Genomic DNA, 18963 nt, shown 5'->3' on the forward strand with positions numbered 1-18963 from the left:
GAAATTAAAAAAAATCCATTATCGATATATTCATCAGTGTCTGAGACTTCACGTTTTTTTAACAGTCCGAGTACAATTCTGAAGAACAGATTACACGTTACATTTCCAAACTGGCAGAAACACAGTGAACCAATCACACTGAGGTGTGTCATCACTCTGGTTAAAGGTGTTTTTTGTAACAACCCACTGTAAACTTTGACCTGCAGGGGGCGACACGGCATCAGCGGGTTTTTTATTTTATTCGTTTATTTTAGCCGCGTTTCCTCCGGATGCTGCTATGCTTTTACCTGCTAAATAAAGGTCACCCTGACTCACTGCTCCGTCCTGTGGTACAAACATGAAGGTACAGCCCAGGCCTGTTCTAACTCCGGCTTGCATCTCTACATCACAGTGCACAGATGTTCTCGACGTGAAGAGTAAGCAGATGTTTCTTCTCGGTTTGTTACTCAGCTGTTCTGAGATTATCTATGACACACACACAGGTACAGTGCTTATCAGATTCACTGCACACCTGTCATAAAAACAATAAAAGACAAACATTCATTTTAATTTCATATATATTTAATATAGTGAGTCGTGCCTCTTTAAACAGGAGCGATGAATTTCAAACTGAACTACTGACTTTAGTCACAAACATGAGCGAGCACCTCGCACGTCTGAGAGCAGTCACTACATTCAACCTCTCAAATGCATATTTGTGTAAATAAATGTAATTTAGCACCTTAATCAAAAATAATATTGATGAACTTTAATATTTTTCAGAGCTTGTGCGTGCTCGTGGGTTACCTGTTACAGAAACAACAAATCACAACAACAGATGCCTCAGGTGCTTTTATATTGTAAGACCTACTATAACACACAGAAAACAATGTTTTAATAATTAGCATTACTGTTAGCTGTGGCAGAAACCCGGCTGTGAGTGGGCCTCTGCGTGGACTCCAGGAGCACAGGTGACAGATTTACTTTAGACCAACGTGTTTTTAAATCATGACGACACATTTTACAGCAGCAGAAACACAAAAACGTCACATTGACGTGTTTGTGTGTAAACCTAAAAACACACCGTCAGAGAGTGTGACAGGTCTGCTGAGCTCTGATTGGCGCTTTAAGGCAGGTGTGCTTTTATTTTTAAAGGGCAGTCATCCAAACAGGAAGTGGTTTCTCCTCAGCACAGCTGCAAAATGCTGCTGAAATACTTTGGTTTGACACTGTGTTTATCTGTGAATGGAAATGCAGAACAGCTCTTCGCAGCACGCACAGCGTCTCCAGCCTCAGAAATCTGACCGATGTGATTTTTAAACCTGCGAGACGCCCTCATGACACACGCGCAAACACCACGTCCGTGGATTTCAGTGATTCTTGAGATAAGGGACAAAACACGTCCGCCGATAAAACCCGATTTTGGGGTTAAAAATATGCACACAAGTGTTAACCCAGCTGACTAAGAGACAAACCAAGGCAATGTTTACACAACAAAAGTATGATTTTGTGTTTTGTTATGCATATATATTTACTTTAAATGGTACAATACATTACCAGTACCCTAAAAATCCACTGTCCACAAGCAGGTGTGATGATATTAAAACAGAGAGAAAAATGAACAGTAATGTAAAATGAAACATCAAGTCACTAAGTATTTAAGTCAATACCTTATTTAATATCAAAATGTACACCTGAAATTTATTTTTGCATATTTTAAGTGATTAAAATCGTGTCCAGAGTTTTTGTCAACACCATCAGATTTTTTAAAAAGTACAAAAAAATCAGGAATGATTGTGGGCAGCTTACACTCTGAGGACCCCTTTACCACTTCCTGTTCGATACACATGCCATGGTGAGTTTTTTTGTTTTAATTTCATTTATGGCACAACTTTGTGATAAAACTGCGTCACAGCCACAGGGCATGTAATCTGTAATCTGTAGTGGAATACATTTGAAAAGTAACCTTCCCAACGCTTCCACCGTCAACACCTTATCAACTCCAAAATTCTGGGTTTTTGTTTATTTTTCCCTTTTGAAGAACCATATGTTTTGCTCCCTCATGATATTCCAATAAAAAAAGTTAATTTTCTCAATAAATGTGTAATTTTCATGCTGCTAAATATGATTGTTTCTTATGGAGATTAAATACAAGCTTCTGAAAATATGTACGACTGTAACTCTAATAACAAAAAGCCAAACAATCTTACTTTTAAATGTGGTATAATTAGTTTGAAAGCATAAACAGTAGAACAGAGAAGCTGCTAAAAGTCAAACTAGCTGAAACACTTTATTTAAAATATATATTTTGCATTTCTTTGTGTCTGATGGTGTTGACAAAAACGTTGCACTTCTCCAGCAAAAACATAAATTATTAAAAAATGTTACACCTGGGAGACCAAAACATGGCGAGACGGCCAAAACTTATAGTGTAACAATTATATGTAAATATGATTTTGAAAAATCAAAAATATTTTTTAGAAAATTAAAACCTGTTTTGTCCCTAATCTCAGGCATCACTGACAAAACACGCAGAAACTCAAAGTGTCCAAAGACTGAATGAGTCAGTCATGAAACAAAATCAGCATCAGAAAAATTATTATTTAAAAATCAACAATGAATATGTGAGAAGCATCATCATCATCATCATCATCACGACACACGCACATAAATGTATCACGCCTCCTCGGCCTGTGAACCTCGTTATTTCTCTGCTTTCACTTCCTGTCAGGTCAGCGATCGTCTGTCACACTTTCTACAAAAACGAGCCCAAAAATGTAATTTCTCAGGCACAATTTCAAAATAAGAGCCCAAACAACCAAACATCTCTCAGAGGAATCCCCCCCAACCATCCACCCACCGCCTAACTCTTGTTGTGGGTGGGGCTCAGCCAGGAGAAAAACTGGGCAGATGAGGAGGAAGTGGAGGAGGTGGAGGCAGCGATGCGGGGGCCGTGGGTCTCCCTCCTGGAGGGACAGCAGGTGGAGGTGAGCGTGAGCAGTACGAGTCTCCTGAATCCTGCAGATTAAGATTTCAGATTAAAAGATGGTTAAAACGGATTTGGCTCTCTAACACGCAGAGACGACCAAGACGTCACCTGGAAGCTCACCTGGTGTCTCATACCTGAGATAAACTTCCTGTTTGCTCCAAACTATTTTAAATCCTGTCCTGATGTTCAAAATGGTGACCTTTGACCTTTCTATTTCCAAACTGACTTCCTGCTGGATTTGGTTGGTCTTTATTTCCTCTCGCTCTGATGTCATGATTACAGAATGTTGCATTATTGTATTTTAATCTGCATGAATGAACTTTTACATAATTATAAACAGCTTTTCTTTATATTAAATCAAGTGTCCGCAGAGCTTAAGCAAACTGGCCCAAAGACATGTTTCAGATGATTATTATGAATTCAATTTTAGAGCAACGTTAATGACAGACGTGTGGTGGGAGAGAAATTTACATATTTAATAAATGGAAATGTTTATCATGAATGATATAATATTATGCTTTAATAAAGCCTGAATAAAACAGTGATAATGCTTCCATATTTATACTACAGAGAATTAAAACTGTCATTACACAGACCGACCACAGGGTGTCAGCAGAGCTGAGTCTCCGCTCCTTGTCTGCACTGTAAGTTTGTCCAGTCCCACCACGCTCCTGTGCTCCACTCAGTACCACACAGTAAGAGCATTAATAGTATAAGTACTGCGGTAACAGTGATAGTAGTATGGGGGTAAAAAAAAAAGTAAAATAAAAAAGAATAAAGTTCAAATAATTTTATTATTATAGATTTTTTTAGACAATCAGTGCTCGCTTTAAAAACAAATTCGACTGACTGTAACCTGATTTCATTTATTTGTAGTCGCTGTGAGTTTAAAGTGTTTTCTGTAAGAAGCAGAATTATTATGTTTATAATAAAACGCATCAGTGATCGTCTAAAAGTAAAGATTAATTCATCTTTAATGTAGTCTGACCAAAAGGATCCTAGAAAAGCTGTTTTTATCCTTTTAAAATAAAAGTATTCTGAGTCACATGCTTTTCACAATAAAAGCATGCCGCAGGTGAGCATACCTGAGCTGTGCGGCAGTGATGTTCGTGCGGCTCCGTGTGGCGTTTATGTGCAAATAAAGCAGCCGACGTAAGCCCACGCCCTCTGCAGGATGACCAGGAGGGCGAGCAGGTAGAAGAACAGTGTGACAGCCTGCAGGTGGAGAGGAGGGTGGAGGAGGGATGAGGAAGAGGATGGAGGTGAGATGCGGTGGATTATTTGCTAACTCTAACGAGCCGGCTGAGCGGCTCAGGTGGGAAGTCTCCACCTGTTCATTCAGGTGTAGCTGTGCTTCCCTCCTGCTCCCGTACATGGAGGGTTAAAGCTCTGATTATTCCCTTTTCCATATTTAAACTGATGTCTGAGCCTGCAGGCTGCGCCGGCGCCCGGCATCACGCTCGGCTCGCAGAAACAAAACGAATAAAAAGAGAAGAAGAAGCAGCTGTGGAGGTGGAGCCATATCTGTGGGTGGGAGCAGCGTGCAGAGCCTGGTCCATGATGATGACAAAGGATGACACTGACCTGAGAACGGGCGTCTTCAGCACCTCTCGTCTCCACGGTGACGTCAGAGCCTTTGGGTTTCTTCTCGTCGTCCTCTCTTCCTTTCGACGCTCCAAACTCGCCGTCTCTGCTCTCCGTGTGACGCTTCTCCTTCCTCACAGCTTCATCCTCCTCGCTCCTCCCCAGCCTCACCCTGAGCTCACTGCGCCGGCACCAGTGACGAGCATCCTTTGCTTCCCTTTCCTTCGGCCTCGTTCAGCTGCTCCTCAGCGGCCTCGGACAGGTACGCCCAGCCTTGCACCTCCTCCTCCTCCTCGCTCTGAGGTTCTTCTGCTGGATTTTTTGAGCAGATATGAGAGCAGATGGGGACTCATGGAGGACAGATAGGCAGCCTTGTGGGAGGAGATTTGACCCCAGCAGCATGAAGTGAACCCGTCCTCGCTGATGCATCGATGGACCTCCGGCAGGGTTTGTCCAGGAGCTGAGGGGCTCAAGCCAGCTGTGCACCAGCCGGGGTAAAAGTCAGCATCCTCCTCCTCCTCTTCATCCATCCCCTCACACTGACAGGTGAAGACAGTTACAGCCACATGTTTAACCACTCGCTGTGTTTATCCCTCCGTGATGGTTTTGGAGACCTGCAAATGTTCTCTTAGTAAAACATGCATTTCCTGCAAACCCTGTATACAAAAGACGGACACAGACTCAAGCCCATTGGTCAGTGAGGTCCAGCTGTTCACGGTTTGTAGCATTTTGAAGCCTCATTGGTAACGTTTCAATTGCCACCATGTTGGTTTTGTTTCAGGAAGTGACCATATTTGGACAACCTTCATGTCTCACAGCCGACCCTCAGCTCTGTTGGCAGCTCTGAGGCTACTGATGGACTCTTTCATTAGATTATATGTTAGAGAAATTCTGAGTAGTTTACAATCAAATGTAAAGGTGAGCGTCTTTAAAGCAGGTGTGATACTCTACCTGCTGTGTGCTCATTCCCTCCTGCCGTTCGCCGCCCTCTTTAGCTAGCTCGGCGGCGGCTTCCTCCTCTCCCTCCGTGATATGACCCGAGTCCAGCTCAGGAGTCTCCTGCTCTGAAACCTCCTCTGCGGCCTGCTGGTTGCCGTTTGGTTCTGTGTTCTGGATCAAAGAATCTTTGGGTTCTTTTGGCTCTGGTTCTTCAGGAACATCCTTCACGACTGGAGAGATATCACAAAACCATGATGCTGAGGGAGGAGGAGCCAAAATTTTCTGAATTTTAGAAGATTTCAGAAAATCTGAGCATGAACAGAAATGAACAAAGACTTAAAAATGGGCGGGGTTTTATAGAAGTGACCTTTAACATGCACGCCCACGTCTAACGGCTGAGAGCTGGACCAATGAATACTGCTCACACTAGTTCGTCTGCAGCTGCAGTCCTTCATACTCGTCGTCATTATTGTTTGAATTCTTGACGTGGCTCCTGATGCTCTGCAGCAGCTTCACTGTGAGTTATTCTGCCTCTGCTCAGGACCTCCAGGACCAAGCTTGGCGCCTACTACACCTACATGTGAAGGCGCCGCCCCTCGCCCTGCTTCTTCAGGAGGGGACGTTAAATTAAAGCACGTGTCTGTATTGTGGAGATAAAACACTACAACCTGATTAGTTTGGTAACCCGCTGCAGCTGAAGACATCTGTGTTACGATGATCACAGGGAAGCACCTGGGCAGGTATCACTGATGACAGCTGACCTCCTGCATCCTCAGAGTGTTGGTGCCAACATGGCGTCGCACACTGCGGATCCTCTGACCGATAACACGGCTGCTGTGAGGTTACTCCAACAACAACCCATAACCAGCTCATTGTGCAGTAATGTGCTCCAAACAGAAGCCACACCCACAGCATTTAAACCAATCAGAGGAAAGGCACTTTAAAGTGGGAGGAGCTAAACAGGAAGCGCTGCAGGATCATATAAAGATGGCTTATTGTAGCCTTCGTGTCATGCAGAGCTGCCCTGTGTCGGGTTGGGGAGGTGGAAATGAGCCGAACGAGTCGAACCTTTGATGAAGTCGATGCTCTTCAGCGCCCTCTCCTGCTCGCTGAAGTTAACCCTGTAACGACTCAGGCGCTCGTAACTTGGTCTCAGCGTCTCGGACGGACCCGAGGCACTCGCCGCCTTCACCCTGAGGACGGCGAGGACACGAGGAGGTATAGGAAGCAAAAGAAGGTTGGTTAATGCTGACGAAGTGAAGGAAGGCGTGAAGAATATTTCCCGTCACTCACTTTGTGATCATCTCTGCTGAACTCTGAAAGAGGAGGAGGAGACAAATGAGCCGAGTCAGACTCGTCACCGCCGCACACAGGAAACGGGAGTCGCTCACCTGAACAAAGGCGGCCATGTTGGGCTCTTCCATGCTGCTCGCGGCGCTCTCCGCCAGCCTGCTGTTGGCTGCCATGCTGTCATCATGGCAACGCACCAGCGCCCGCGCGTGGCCCGTCTTCTCCTCTTGCTCAGAGCTGATTCGCTGCGCCATCGCCTTCGATCACAGTAAAAAGAAACACTATGAGGCGTGACCATCGTGTTCAAACAAGACGTAGTACAGAGCTTTCTGTCACAAACAGACAGCAGGCGCAAGAACATTCACCGCAGAGGCTGCAACGTGTTTGAGGACACGTGTCCTCATCCGAAGGACGTTATCCTGATTACGTCCCTCAGACGAAGACACGACAGAGCAGCAGGCGGGTCTCTGTGCGGTGACAAAACAGCGACTGCTTCTTTCTGCTTGGGACTGTAAAATCAGTTTCCTGCTCACATCGTTTACAGAGTGACGTCAGGGAACTGAAGCTTCCTGCTGAAACAGAAGCAGCGATGGAGGCAACCAAGTAAAAGAAGAAGGACTTTGTGAGGTTGCAGTCGTCTGATTGGGTCTGCAGCTTTCAAAAACAAAAACGTACTTTTATTGGTGCAAAGTCCAAACAGGAAGCTCACTCCTCATGCAGACACACTGAGGGTAACCAGGGAAAGGAGACACAGGGACACACAGCAGACACTGCCACAGGGCAGGAAGTCAGACTGAAGACAAAGCACAAGCAACACGGGACTACCAAAATAAAACAGGAAACCTACGCGCACGGCACACATTTATATTTTAAAGTCCCGACGTCACTGAGGACGAGGGCTGAACTCTGACCTTCTGTCTTTCCTCCAGGATGGAGAACATGCGGTTGAACTTCTCGCACACGCTCTGTTTCTGAATGCTGCAGTTCTCCTGAGGAGCAACGACACAGTCAGTCAGGTCTGACGCAGATAAACCACGAGGCTCTTTCATGGACTCCTGACACTTTTGAATTCATCTTCGTGCAGACTCTGCTTCATCACATGCTCAATAACTGGATCGTGATGTGTGTGCACGTGTTAACGAGCAGCTTTTGTGCAGATGTTCTGCAGCTGCAGTCTGAGGAGCTCGAAATCACAACAGCAGTCGCCTCAAGGTGCTTTATATTGTAAGGTAGACCCTGCAATAATACATAGAAACACCAACAATCATATGACCCCCTGTGAGCAGCACTTTGGCGACAGCGGGAAGGAAAAACCTTTGGAAGAAACCTCCGGCAGAACCAGGCTCAGGGAGGGGCGGGGCCATCTGCTGAATTGACAAAGTGAAGAGATGAGCAAAGGTGTCATGAAACGATCTGAAACACGTCCCTGTCACGACCTGCGGGATCAGCAAGGAGCTGGTCATTATGTTCGCTCTCTCTCTCTCTCTCCTGTTTTGCTGGGGCGGACATCATGGTGGGTTCACGCCCTCGGCCCACGCCTCCCTGTATTGGAAACACCTGGACCTCATCAGGACCAGCCGGTATTGAAGAGGGGAGAGGTCTGCTGTTTGGCGCTGGATCGTTGTTAAACTCCCGTCAGTAACAAGTTCAAGCCAAAGTTTCTCGTGCCCATGTGCAGAATATTAACGTGCATTTGTTTGTATCGAGCTTCCTCGGACCATCGCATTGTTCCAGGAGCAGTGTGTGGAAGGAGCGACTGGTCACAAAGCTGAGAGAGAGGGAGGAGCGTGTGTGTGATCCTCTTTTCCCCAGATTCCTGGAGGTCTGCCCCCCTCACGTCTTGTATATAGCACTATCCCCGCACAGCCTGTAAATACACTCGGTGAAGAGATTGTAAACAAACTTTCATTGTTAACTGGCTACTCAGCAGTGGTGTGTCCAGCGGGGTGGCCTGGGGGGGCACAGGTCACCTCCCCAACCAGACTGGCCACCCAGGTGCCACCCCGAAGCTAAAACAATAAAATTCAATCAAATAGCCAATGTACGATTATGTTTTCATCGTGAAACTCGGATGTCCGAGTGTAAGTGAATGCAGCATTGGCTTCTGCACTATGAGCATCAGGGTAGCAAAGGAAGGAGAACCAAGCACGAAAGAGACACCGCGGAAAATAATTTTTCAGCGAAAGAAAATGAGGAGAGAATAAATGTCCCAGTAAGTAATATTAAGTTTGTTGAGTTTAGTAAACTTAAATTAGAATCCCAAGGAAAAAATAACACTTGAAGAATTATTGCAGCCGTCGCATATTTGAGACAGTCGGCTGCTGGGGGAGCTAGCATAAGAGTTATGAGTTATAAGATACAATCCAAGTCGTAGCATTGCTGTGTGGAGCTGCAGGTTAACACTGGCAGCGTCACCATGCCAGCTGACTGTATCATCAGCCAGTGTTCTGTATACATCAATATTACCAAAGTTTACCATGAGGCAGCACTTACACTGCACCGTGCGGTCCAGCTAATTTCTCTCATTACTGATCCTATCTGCCAGCTCCATGTTATGAATAGAGTGAATCACCCCTGTGCCATGTTCAGTGCAGGGATGTGCAGTTCTGGTCCTCCCGGTTCCAGATGTTTCCAGACTTCAACACAGCTGATTTAAAGGATCATTTACAAACACGTAGGTGTTTGGGGATTGTTTGATTTGAACTGGCTCTGTTGGTATCCGGTTGTTCAGTGATGACGCGACGAATCCTACTTCCGGGTCTAAAGTAGTCTGCGTTTAATATGGCTTTTGTGTTGTTAACATGTTTAATGTTTTGTATTTTCTTCTATTTGATCCCAAAAAGCTCCTAAAACAGTCAGTGATCACTGTTGACCTCCCTCGGCTTTTATTACCACTAATCATTTATTTAAGCTCAGTTTTTAAAACCTTAGGATGTAACTACAGCCCAGCCCATGCAGCAGTATATGAATGACTAACCTCGTATTGTGGATGGATTATCTCAGTTGTTCTCCTGGCTGAAGTTTGGTCCTTTTACAGCATCCTGCCATGCGATTACATTTGTTCCTGACCACCGAGAACACTCACGTTAACTTTTATCCAGTGGAAAAAAAAGTTAGCTTGTTTATATTATGCTAACATAGCTGTGTCGCTAGCGGTCACGTAGCACATCATTATATACCAGCTAGCCAAACTTCAGTAACCCTACAAACGTCACTGCTGTTTAGTTTTCTGTCTTCATTTATGCTGGAAGTGATAGCAGAGCTGTACGTTTTAATTTGTTTCCAAAACCCCGCAGTCAGGACATGCTATATTGTATTTAGATAGAAGCTAGCGAGCTAACTCCCTGCTAACTTCTAACTCTGTTAAATGTCATAAATTCCGTTTTCATGGATGCCTGGATGTTAAACTCAATTGTTACACCTGGTAGAGCAGAACGCTGATCATTTTATTAAAGATGAAAGACTTTAGACAGTTTTTCAACTCTCAGTAATGCCACTCTTGATCGTTTGATATATGGACCTGCAGCGGAGTTTAGACCCAGACACGGCTAGTGACGTCAGACTGAACAACCGGATAGGAAACATCTAAAACGTGCAGGATAGGGTCCACGAGGGCCGGAAGTTGACATCCCTGACTTCTAGTCAAGGTCATCAGGAAAGTTGTTGTTTGTAACACAAGTTTTTGCTTTATTACTTCAGAGCCAACCAGTAGAGATAAAAGAACAGGAAGAATGAAAAGATTTCTTCCTTAAGAAGGCTAAAATACACCCAGAAGCAGAGAACAATGTCCGCAGTCATCATTGTCACCTGTGAGTTCTACAAATGAAGGTGTGTGAGAGAGAACGAACAAGGAAAATGCAAGGAAGGGATGTTCAACCGATCCATAGGGGACAAATCCTAATATTTGTATTGTGGTACGTAACTGGAAAGTAAAACAAAATCCTGTTTTAAATAACATGTTTTTTTATTGTTACACTAAAACAATACACTGCCAACCCCAAATCGTAACATTATTTAATGAAATGTAATCTTTTGATATTATCCCAGCACCTGTTCATGATCCACCAGATAACCAGGATGCGGTGCCTTTTGAAACATCGTGTACGACACCGGGCCATCCACATGGTATTGAACCTCCAGTCTTACTTATAGACTAATATTGACAGCCTTTAAAATCTCATTCTAATAAGAGTTATTAGGGTTATAGGGTTATTGCATTATGGTTAACAGTTGATAGACTTTTTTTAACACTATCTGTGCCCCTACCTGCCCCCCAACAGAAACACGCCACTGCTACTCCTGCGTGCGGATGCTGAAAGGCAAACCGTGACCGTCTCATAGCTCAGACTGTTTCTAACACTGTGAACTGAGCTGCCAATCACAAGACTTCTACAATGAATGTTATTGTTGTTTATTGGTTATCGCTGACATCACACACCTCTATGTGTCTGCAGGTCTCCTCCAGCTCATTGATCACAGTCTGGACTTTGTCGCTGAACGCCCTCAGAGAGGCGACGCCTTCGCGCAGCTGGTCCTGGAGAACAGAAGGAAGTGACTGCATGAGGTGGTAACAGCTGCAGGTCATTCAGCAGAAAACAGCTGTGAGAGCTGAGCAACAGTGTGAGCCGGACACACAAACACAGAGATCATTTATTTAAGCGCCTAATAACAATAATAACGCAGGCAGCAGGTCACTGCAGTACCTTCTGCTGCTGGTAGATGGCGCTCAGAGGAGCCACCTCGCAGGACTGATGGGCCCCGAAGACTTTGCAGAGCGAGCAGGTGGGAACCTGACAGGTGAGGCAGTAGATGTTCACCTTTTCTCCCTCGTGGTCGGAGCATGTTGAATGAGCAGGAGGTGAAGGCGGAGGGAGGGGCCTGGAGGTGAACACACAGGAAGTGGTTAAACACCGCGTCTCTGCTTTAATCACCTGTCGTCAGACATCACCTGGCTGTGACTCAACCTGGTGCTGTTGATTTCCTCTTTGTAGATGTCGATGATGTTCTCCACCAGCAGGTTTCGCTGAAGGCCGTAGACGCCGTGGCGGTCCAGCAGCACTTCTTGTCTGCAGGACGGACAGCGGAAACGCCCGCTGTTCACCGACATGGTGGTCCGAGCGTGGAACAGAGACGGCTGCACACAGGAAGCAAGAAACCAAAATGCCAGCTTAACCCCGAACGCCATCGTGACGCACAAACCGGGCGGCAAACAGCGGCCGAGCCTCCCATCACACAACATCTGTTACTGGAGCATCGAAGACACACAACACAGCCCGAACACACAACATCAAAGTGACAGAAATGATCCTCGCTACGTGATCTTTGTGTATCTGCTGTACTGTTAGCTGTGCTTGGTCACCTCCAGTTTTACTTTGGCGGTCTGTCTTATTGTGGTTTTACTTCCTGTTGTTGTTGCCAGCCCCGGCTTACCTGTGCCCACCTGTGTCCTTCCTCACTGCTTTACTGTGATCACAGCTCCACGTCTGCACTCCCTTACAGGACGGACCGAGCTTCCTTCTACTCTATTTCTGTTCAGCCTTTACTAATGAAATACAAACAAAGCCGTTCTCCGGATTTCAGCAACCTTCAGTTTCATTCTCAGCTCTCAGCTCACAGCTGGAGTCGGTGCTCGGTTGTTTTGTGCTAGATTCTGAGCTGAAGGTTTCATCTCTCTCCAAGCAAAGTTGACACAACCAAGCAAAAGAAGATCCAAACTACGCTTCGCAGTTCACTTTCTCATGAATTGCTTCTTAGCTTTTCTGTTTTGCTTCCATCACACGTAATGCACAGCTCTGTGTCTCAGTGAACGGCACGAACAGCTTCCCATCTACAGATCTGTTTCTGCATTTTCACTGGCTTGTTACCCACCAGTCTACTGTTATGTGCTGACTTCCAACAAGGAAGTCTCCTTTCTGCGGTTCAAGACTGAAGAAATGTAAACTTTTTAAAATGATGACGAGGAGCAAAACTCTCAGCTGTGTCTGTAATCAAACCTCCGTAACGTTGCTCTGCTTCACGTCAGCAGCATCAGGTCATGTTCACATGTTGATTAATGGTTTTCTTTCGTTTTTGATCTACTGCAGAATATTTGTATAAATCCCAGACCAGGAAAACCACCTCCATGTTTTTCTGTTTTATCCTCAGTTACTTTGACACAAAGGCCTCTGCTGTGATGCTCACACCTGTGACAAAGTCTCGCAAGTGTCAGCTTCCTTTTTATAGATGCAAAAATATGGAAATGTGCTGATGCATGATCAGAATTATAATATTTCTGACTGTCTGAGGCAAAATTCCCCCGATTCCAATCGAATCGATTCTAGAAATCAGTGACGACACCCAGCCCTGAGATTTAGCTCCACCTCCTCCTATCCCAGCATCTTCCTCTGTAACATAACCTTCTGCCTGTCCTCCATAAACCTTCGCTCTGCTCCTCCTTTACCATCACAGCGTTTGTTCCCCCCTCCCCTCCTCTGTCTTCAGGCTGGAGCACCGGAGGAGGTCAACATTAGCACGGCTCTGATTTACGTGAAAATGTTCGCAGATGTGAGGCAGCAGCAGGTTTCATTACCATGTTGCACATTTGGAGTCATATCTTCATACACAGACAGTGAAATAAGAAAAATGGCAGCAGTGTAGATGTTGATGCTCCTGGATGTGCGAGTGGAGGAACTGCTGGGGGAGAAGGCTCTGCAGGGCACACGCTGTGTTTACAATACACCTTCTCTGTAATGTCCAGCAGAGGGCAGCTGCGGTCTGTGACAAGACGGACGCCCTGTATTTGTGAAGCGCTTTACTCGTCCCTAAGGACCCCAAAGTGCTTCGCACATCCACACATTCACACACTGGTGATGGCAGCTACGTTGTAGCCACAGCCACCCTGGGGCGCACTGACAGAGGCGAGGCTGCCGGACACTGGCGCCACCGGGCCCTCTGACCACCACCAGCAGGCTACGGGTGAAGTGTCTCGCCCAAGGACACAACGACCGAGACTGTCGGAGCCGGGGCTCGAACCGGCAACCTTCCGATTACAAGACGAACTCCCAACTCTTGAGCCACGATCGCCTGAAGTCTTTCCTGATTGGTTCATGGTTTCAGGTGTGAGTGAACAAAAAGGAAGTTCATTTTAGAAATGATGGTCCTGTTAGAGTCAGAGAGGAGCAGGTAGTGGAGGAGGATTAGGGCGGGGCTACACAGTGATGGACAGGTAACCTCTGTATGAGGGGGGAGCTTCGAGCGCTCACCAACCTGTGACATCACTGTGGCCATCTTTACTTGGTTACTTGTGTGTGTCTGTGCTGTGCTCACTCACACACACACACACACACACACACACACACACACACACACACACACACACACACACACAGAACAATAACAGTGAATGTGTTCATGACAGCTGACTTTGTGGTGCCTCCGTGAGCAAACCAGTTAAACATCCACATGTCCCAGTTTAGCCACAGATAATCCACTTAATCTGTCCGCACACCACGTGTGTGTGTGTGTGTGTGTGTGTGTGTGTGTGTGTGTGTGTGTGTGTGTGTGTGTGTGTGAGAGAGAGAGAGAGACCTGGTAGAGCTCGTTGGCACACTTCCTGCACAGGTTGTGCTCGCACGGCAGGATGACGACGGGTTTGTTGAAGATCTCCAGGCAGATGGGGCAGATCAGCTGTTTCTCCAGCGTGGTCAGCGCCACCTCGCGCTCGGCGCCTCTGCTGCCCTGCAGGCAGCTCAGGTCAGCTGACAGCGACATGGGCGCTCCGCCGAGCTTCACCTCCTGGTAGAAGCAGTACAAACACTCACTTCACATCAGCAAAGACACAAAGCTGTGACGTTTGTGAAGCAGCACCAGTGACTCACACAGACACACACACACAGACTGTAGTTAAAAGGTGGACGTAACCTCGGGGTCTAAGATGTGAAACTTAAATCTGCAGTTTTTCTAAGAGAGAAGCGGAACATTTCATTTCACAGGTACCAACATCTGCACATCTGCTCTTCTAATCAGCCTGCTGATGAAACAAAATTCAAGATGGCTGCATGACCCCGACTGTGAGGCGGCTGTTAATTGTGAACGACCCTGTTTGTGCAAAGTGACAAGTGTTTGGCAGCTGTGCTGATTCATGGGATGATCATTTAAAATCATCCATCGTTAACATCTGTCCAGCCTTGTTATTCACACTGTTTGGACTGGTTTTGGCAGCCTTTCAAAATAGAGGCGCGATGCCTTTGCTACACTGACAGGAGATTCATTCTTATAAGGTGACAGATGAGACTCTGAATCAGACTTAATGCAATTATTAATAATTCATTTAGTATCGCGGTTGGGACACCTGTGAACACACGAGCTCAGACTGCAGGTTTCCCCTTCGGTTCACACAGACCTGTGCACCTCTCAGTCAGCTGTGCGGACTTTAGGGAAAAGAAGCCAATCGAAATGCTGTGTTTGTCTGCAGCTCCATGCATACGGTCACAACACAAACACCCGACTCAGAGCCCATTCCTCAACACAGTTTGAGTTGTGGTTCAGTTTAACGAGGCTGACGAGTGCGGAGGTGATGATGGAGAGACCCCACAGCTGCGCCACGAGAAAGAGACAGGAAACAAACTCCTGCGTATCTGCCGCAGGTGGAAGAGTTCAGGCTGTCAAACTCAGGAACTCTCTAAGTCAGTGGCTCCCAAACCTCTTTTGCTAGGCCCCAGGAAAAATGCCCCCCCCCCCCCCCCCCCCCCCCCCCCCGCACAAACACATCCTCCAACCACACACACCCATATTTTGCCGCATTGCAGTTTATTTCACCTCAAACATTTAGCAAACAATTAAGCAAATGCAAGTAAACTGCAATAAATTACAGGCAGTAATAAAACAAACTACTAACTCTTTTACGCTGCGTCCGCACCTACACGAGTATTTTTGAACACGCAGCTGTTTCGTCCACGTAAACGTTTCGAATCACCGTAAACGGAGATTTTTTGGCCACGTTATTGTTTACATGAGATGAATAGCAGAATGGCAGATAGCGACAAAATACTGTTAATCTGACTGTCTGCAGGTTTACACGCAGTTACTGTCCCTCCGCTTACAAAGGCAGAGGCGTCACGCTGTGATTATTTTACATGTTGTTTTTCCTGTGTAATAATGTTCAACATTGCATCAATACATTTTTCAAAAAATGCCTCTCTGTGCAAAATGGGTTCAAAAACATAAACAGCTGTGGGATCCTGTTTGTCTGTAATTCGAAGAGCCCAGCGCTGCTCCTGATGCAGGGAAAACCAATCCTGCAGGGAGACCTACCTCAGCACCTGTGCAGGTGAAGCCAAAGGGCAGATTTGCTTCACCATATTTTCTAGTCTTTGGCTCAGAATGAAGTTGGTTTGGAAACATTCAGCGATGCTTCATCTCCTGATTGCGTTTGTGTGGGCGCCTCATCAAAACCGTTATGCTAGCAGCGTCCAAGCGTTCTTTTACTTTTTTCTTTTCATACCCCCCCCCTGCAATGGCTCTGCGCCCCCCTAAGGGATGGGCCCCACACTTTGGAAACTCTGCTCTAAGTGATGCACACAGTTTCCTAAACAGAGGCAGCCACTAGCATGAAGTGGTCCTCTTGATACTTCAGATGGATTGTCAAAGACTCACTGGATGTTTTACCTCTGCCGTCGTCCGGTTGGTGCTGCGAGTACCCACCCAGAGACGGCCGGAGGTCAGACGGTTCGTGAGCTCTTCTCTTCAGAGACTCCAAATGTGTCCCGCGAGAAAGAGTCCAGACGTCTTCCTCACCAAAACTGTCCTGTTCTCTGAGTCTGCTTGTACTTCCTCACCATCTGCAGAAAAGTGTGGAGGGGGGCTGACCTGAGGGGGCGTCAGGTTTCAGCCTCTCTCACACACACACACACACACACACACACACACACACACACACACACACACACACACACACACACACACACACTTTCCATATGAGGAGGCTGGTATGTGGACAGATTAAGCCCTGGCCGTGCTGGAACAGCCAGCTCAGCCTGATCCTTCAGCTCTGGTTTTCTGCTTCGACCTTTTAAAGTTTTAGATCTGAAGCAGTATTTCACAAACAGGTCACAGAGGAAAACAATACATCAGTACAGCTTTTATCTGCTAGTTTACAATATCTGTCTGATGTAAGTGTTTGAGAATGGCTGTCAGATTACAGCGTTTATCCTCAACAGTTAACCGTCTCCTATGTGGGCCTTTATTTTGAAGGGCTCTCTGTTTTTTGGGAGTGAGGTCATGTTGGCGGGGCAGTTCAGGTGTGCTACTGTGAAAATCATTTGTTTCAGAGCTCCGGCACCCGGCCGGTAAGCCTGTGAGACTGAAACAGCGAAACACTCGCAGCAGTTTGGGTTTTTAGCTTTTTTGTTGTTCAGTCTGACACAACAGCACCTCCTGCTGACCACTTTGGTACTGACACATCTTGATAATATTATTCTATGAAAGGGAACCCAGCACTGCACACTTCTAAACCAGACTACATTTTATTCCTCACACAGGATCAGTTATTATATAATAATTAAATCTCATCACTGTAATTCAGTAGTTAAGCTTAAATGCATCTTTATTGTCTCCACACTCTTCTTCTACAATACTTGAGATACAGCGTGTTAAACCTCACCACTAGATGTCAGCAGAGTTCTGTCTTCTACCCAACTGAAGTGCATAATCCTAGCTATGGTGGCCGCTGTAGGACAAATATATTTTACCGTATTAGAATAATATAAACATACCAACGAATGTGACGAATCGTCCGTATGTTACACGTTGGGAATGATAATGCTCTGGGGGAGGCTGTAAAACTTTGTGAAAGGAGTATGATATGAGTCAGTGAGTCAGAGAAGCTCACTAGCTGGCTTACATCTGTACACAAGTGTGTTGCTAGCATTTGGTGGCTAAACTCCAAGCTAGGGGCTGATATTAAATGGCCGGCTGGGCTAGAATCTAATACTGAGTGTAGATTGCTAAACTGGAGACTGGGAACTGCTACTGGAGTTCCAATCTGAAAACTATGGGAGGGTCTGTACGACAATGAACTTCGAACGGGGTGCTGATGCCCTGAGGACTGTGGGGATTCTCCTGCCTCTTGACTTACTTCTTAAAAAGTATGTGTCAATGCCAGGCCCCTTTCTCAGCTCGCTGAGGCACTTCTTCCTGCCTTGGTGGATGTTAAGGCCCATTTTACATAACAAGATGGCGCCAGTGTTCACGGCAAGCCGTCTCCTCCGTTTTTGTTTGTTGTTTATTGTCCTTCTGTCTATGTGCTGCCCTGATGTCTCCACGTTACTTGTCTATGATCGCCAAACTCTTTTGAATCTCCGGCCTTTGGACTACCAGACACAAGATTTTAAATGGAGATCTGACGATCCTCCTCCGCTTTCGAAGGACTTTCCTGATTACCTCCGCCACTTACCATCTACCTTCTCTCAAAGGAAATGTTCACGGAGAAGGGGTAAACGTGGCGGCATCCGTGTTCGTATCAAGGCCCTTTTAAAGTCCTATGTTGCAATAAATGATCGCTATTCTACAAACATTTTGTCATGTATTTCTGCCCTCCGAGACCATGCTAACTTCAGACTGTTCTGTCATCGCTGGATTCGCCCTGTCGGACCTTATGGTTACCTGAACCTCCCAGCTGATCTTCCACCCGGTCGGTGCTGGGTGCGGTCCTCCAGAGGAGGCGTGAATCTCGGCAACCTTCGCCTGCTGCGGCGTTCTCCTACCAGTAACAGTGTGACCACTCTCCGTATGGCCTTATTAAATACAAGGTCACTGACGAATAAGACTTTTATTTTAAATGACCTTATCCTATCGTCGGGACTGGATTTCTTATTCCTGACGGAAGCTTGGCTTCGCTACGGCGACCTTTTTCCCTTCTCGGAGCTGCTCCCACCTGACCACGCTTTTATTAGCTCACCCCGGACCACTGGAAGAGGTGGAGGGCTAGCTTCAGTTTTTAAAAACAAACTTCGATGTCGGCAGCTGCCACCTGTTCTGTACCGCAGTTTCGAGGTGCAGTTATTGGAAGTGAACTGCGTCCCCTCCATCCTCTGCGCTGTGGTGTATCGTCCCCCGAAACTTATTAAGGATTTTCTTCCAGAATTTGCTGATCTGCTGGGGAGCCTAGTGCCACGTTATGACCGTATATTAATTGTTGGTGACTT

The 18963-nt window shown here is 46.2% G+C and overlaps 1 protein-coding gene and 1 long non-coding RNA gene across 7 annotated transcripts; one reads left to right on the forward strand and one right to left on the reverse strand.

Moving 5' to 3' along the window:
- Positions 1–566: 566 nt before the first annotated feature.
- Positions 567–17973, reverse strand: trim101 (tripartite motif containing 101). Of its 5 annotated transcripts, none has more exons than XM_014410255.4 (12): positions 16463–17972; positions 14348–14554; positions 11746–11915; positions 11485–11659; positions 11220–11315; positions 7693–7770; positions 6883–7038; positions 6785–6807; positions 6560–6684; positions 5504–5748; positions 4054–4183; positions 567–2997 (listed from the first exon to the last, which is right to left on the reverse strand). In XM_014410255.4, the coding sequence occupies exons 2-11, from the start codon at positions 14528–14530 to the stop codon at positions 4097–4099; spliced, it is 1338 nt and encodes a 445-aa protein (XP_014265741.2). In that variant the 5' UTR covers positions 14531–14554; positions 16463–17972; the 3' UTR covers positions 567–2997; positions 4054–4096. The 5 variants fall into 5 exon arrangements, with proteins under 5 accessions (XP_014265741.2, XP_014265738.2, XP_014265739.2 ...); XM_014410252.4 differs by having other exon boundaries at positions 16427–17972; XM_014410253.4 differs by having other exon boundaries at positions 16415–17972.
- LOC105941290 (uncharacterized) lies at positions 8647–12897 on the forward strand. 2 transcript variants are annotated; one of them, XR_013095058.1, is made up of 5 exons: positions 8647–8993; positions 10481–10695; positions 10829–10906; positions 11236–11578; positions 11773–12897. It is a non-coding gene; the product is annotated as an uncharacterized LOC105941290 (long non-coding RNA). The 2 variants fall into 2 exon arrangements; XR_001167918.4 differs by having other exon boundaries at positions 11236–12897.
- Positions 17974–18963: the final 990 nt, after the last annotated feature.

The sequence above is a fragment of the Maylandia zebra genome, linkage group LG20 (assembly GCF_041146795.1).
Source record: "Maylandia zebra isolate NMK-2024a linkage group LG20, Mzebra_GT3a, whole genome shotgun sequence".
Classification (NCBI taxonomy): Eukaryota; Metazoa; Chordata; class Actinopteri; order Cichliformes; family Cichlidae; genus Maylandia; species Maylandia zebra.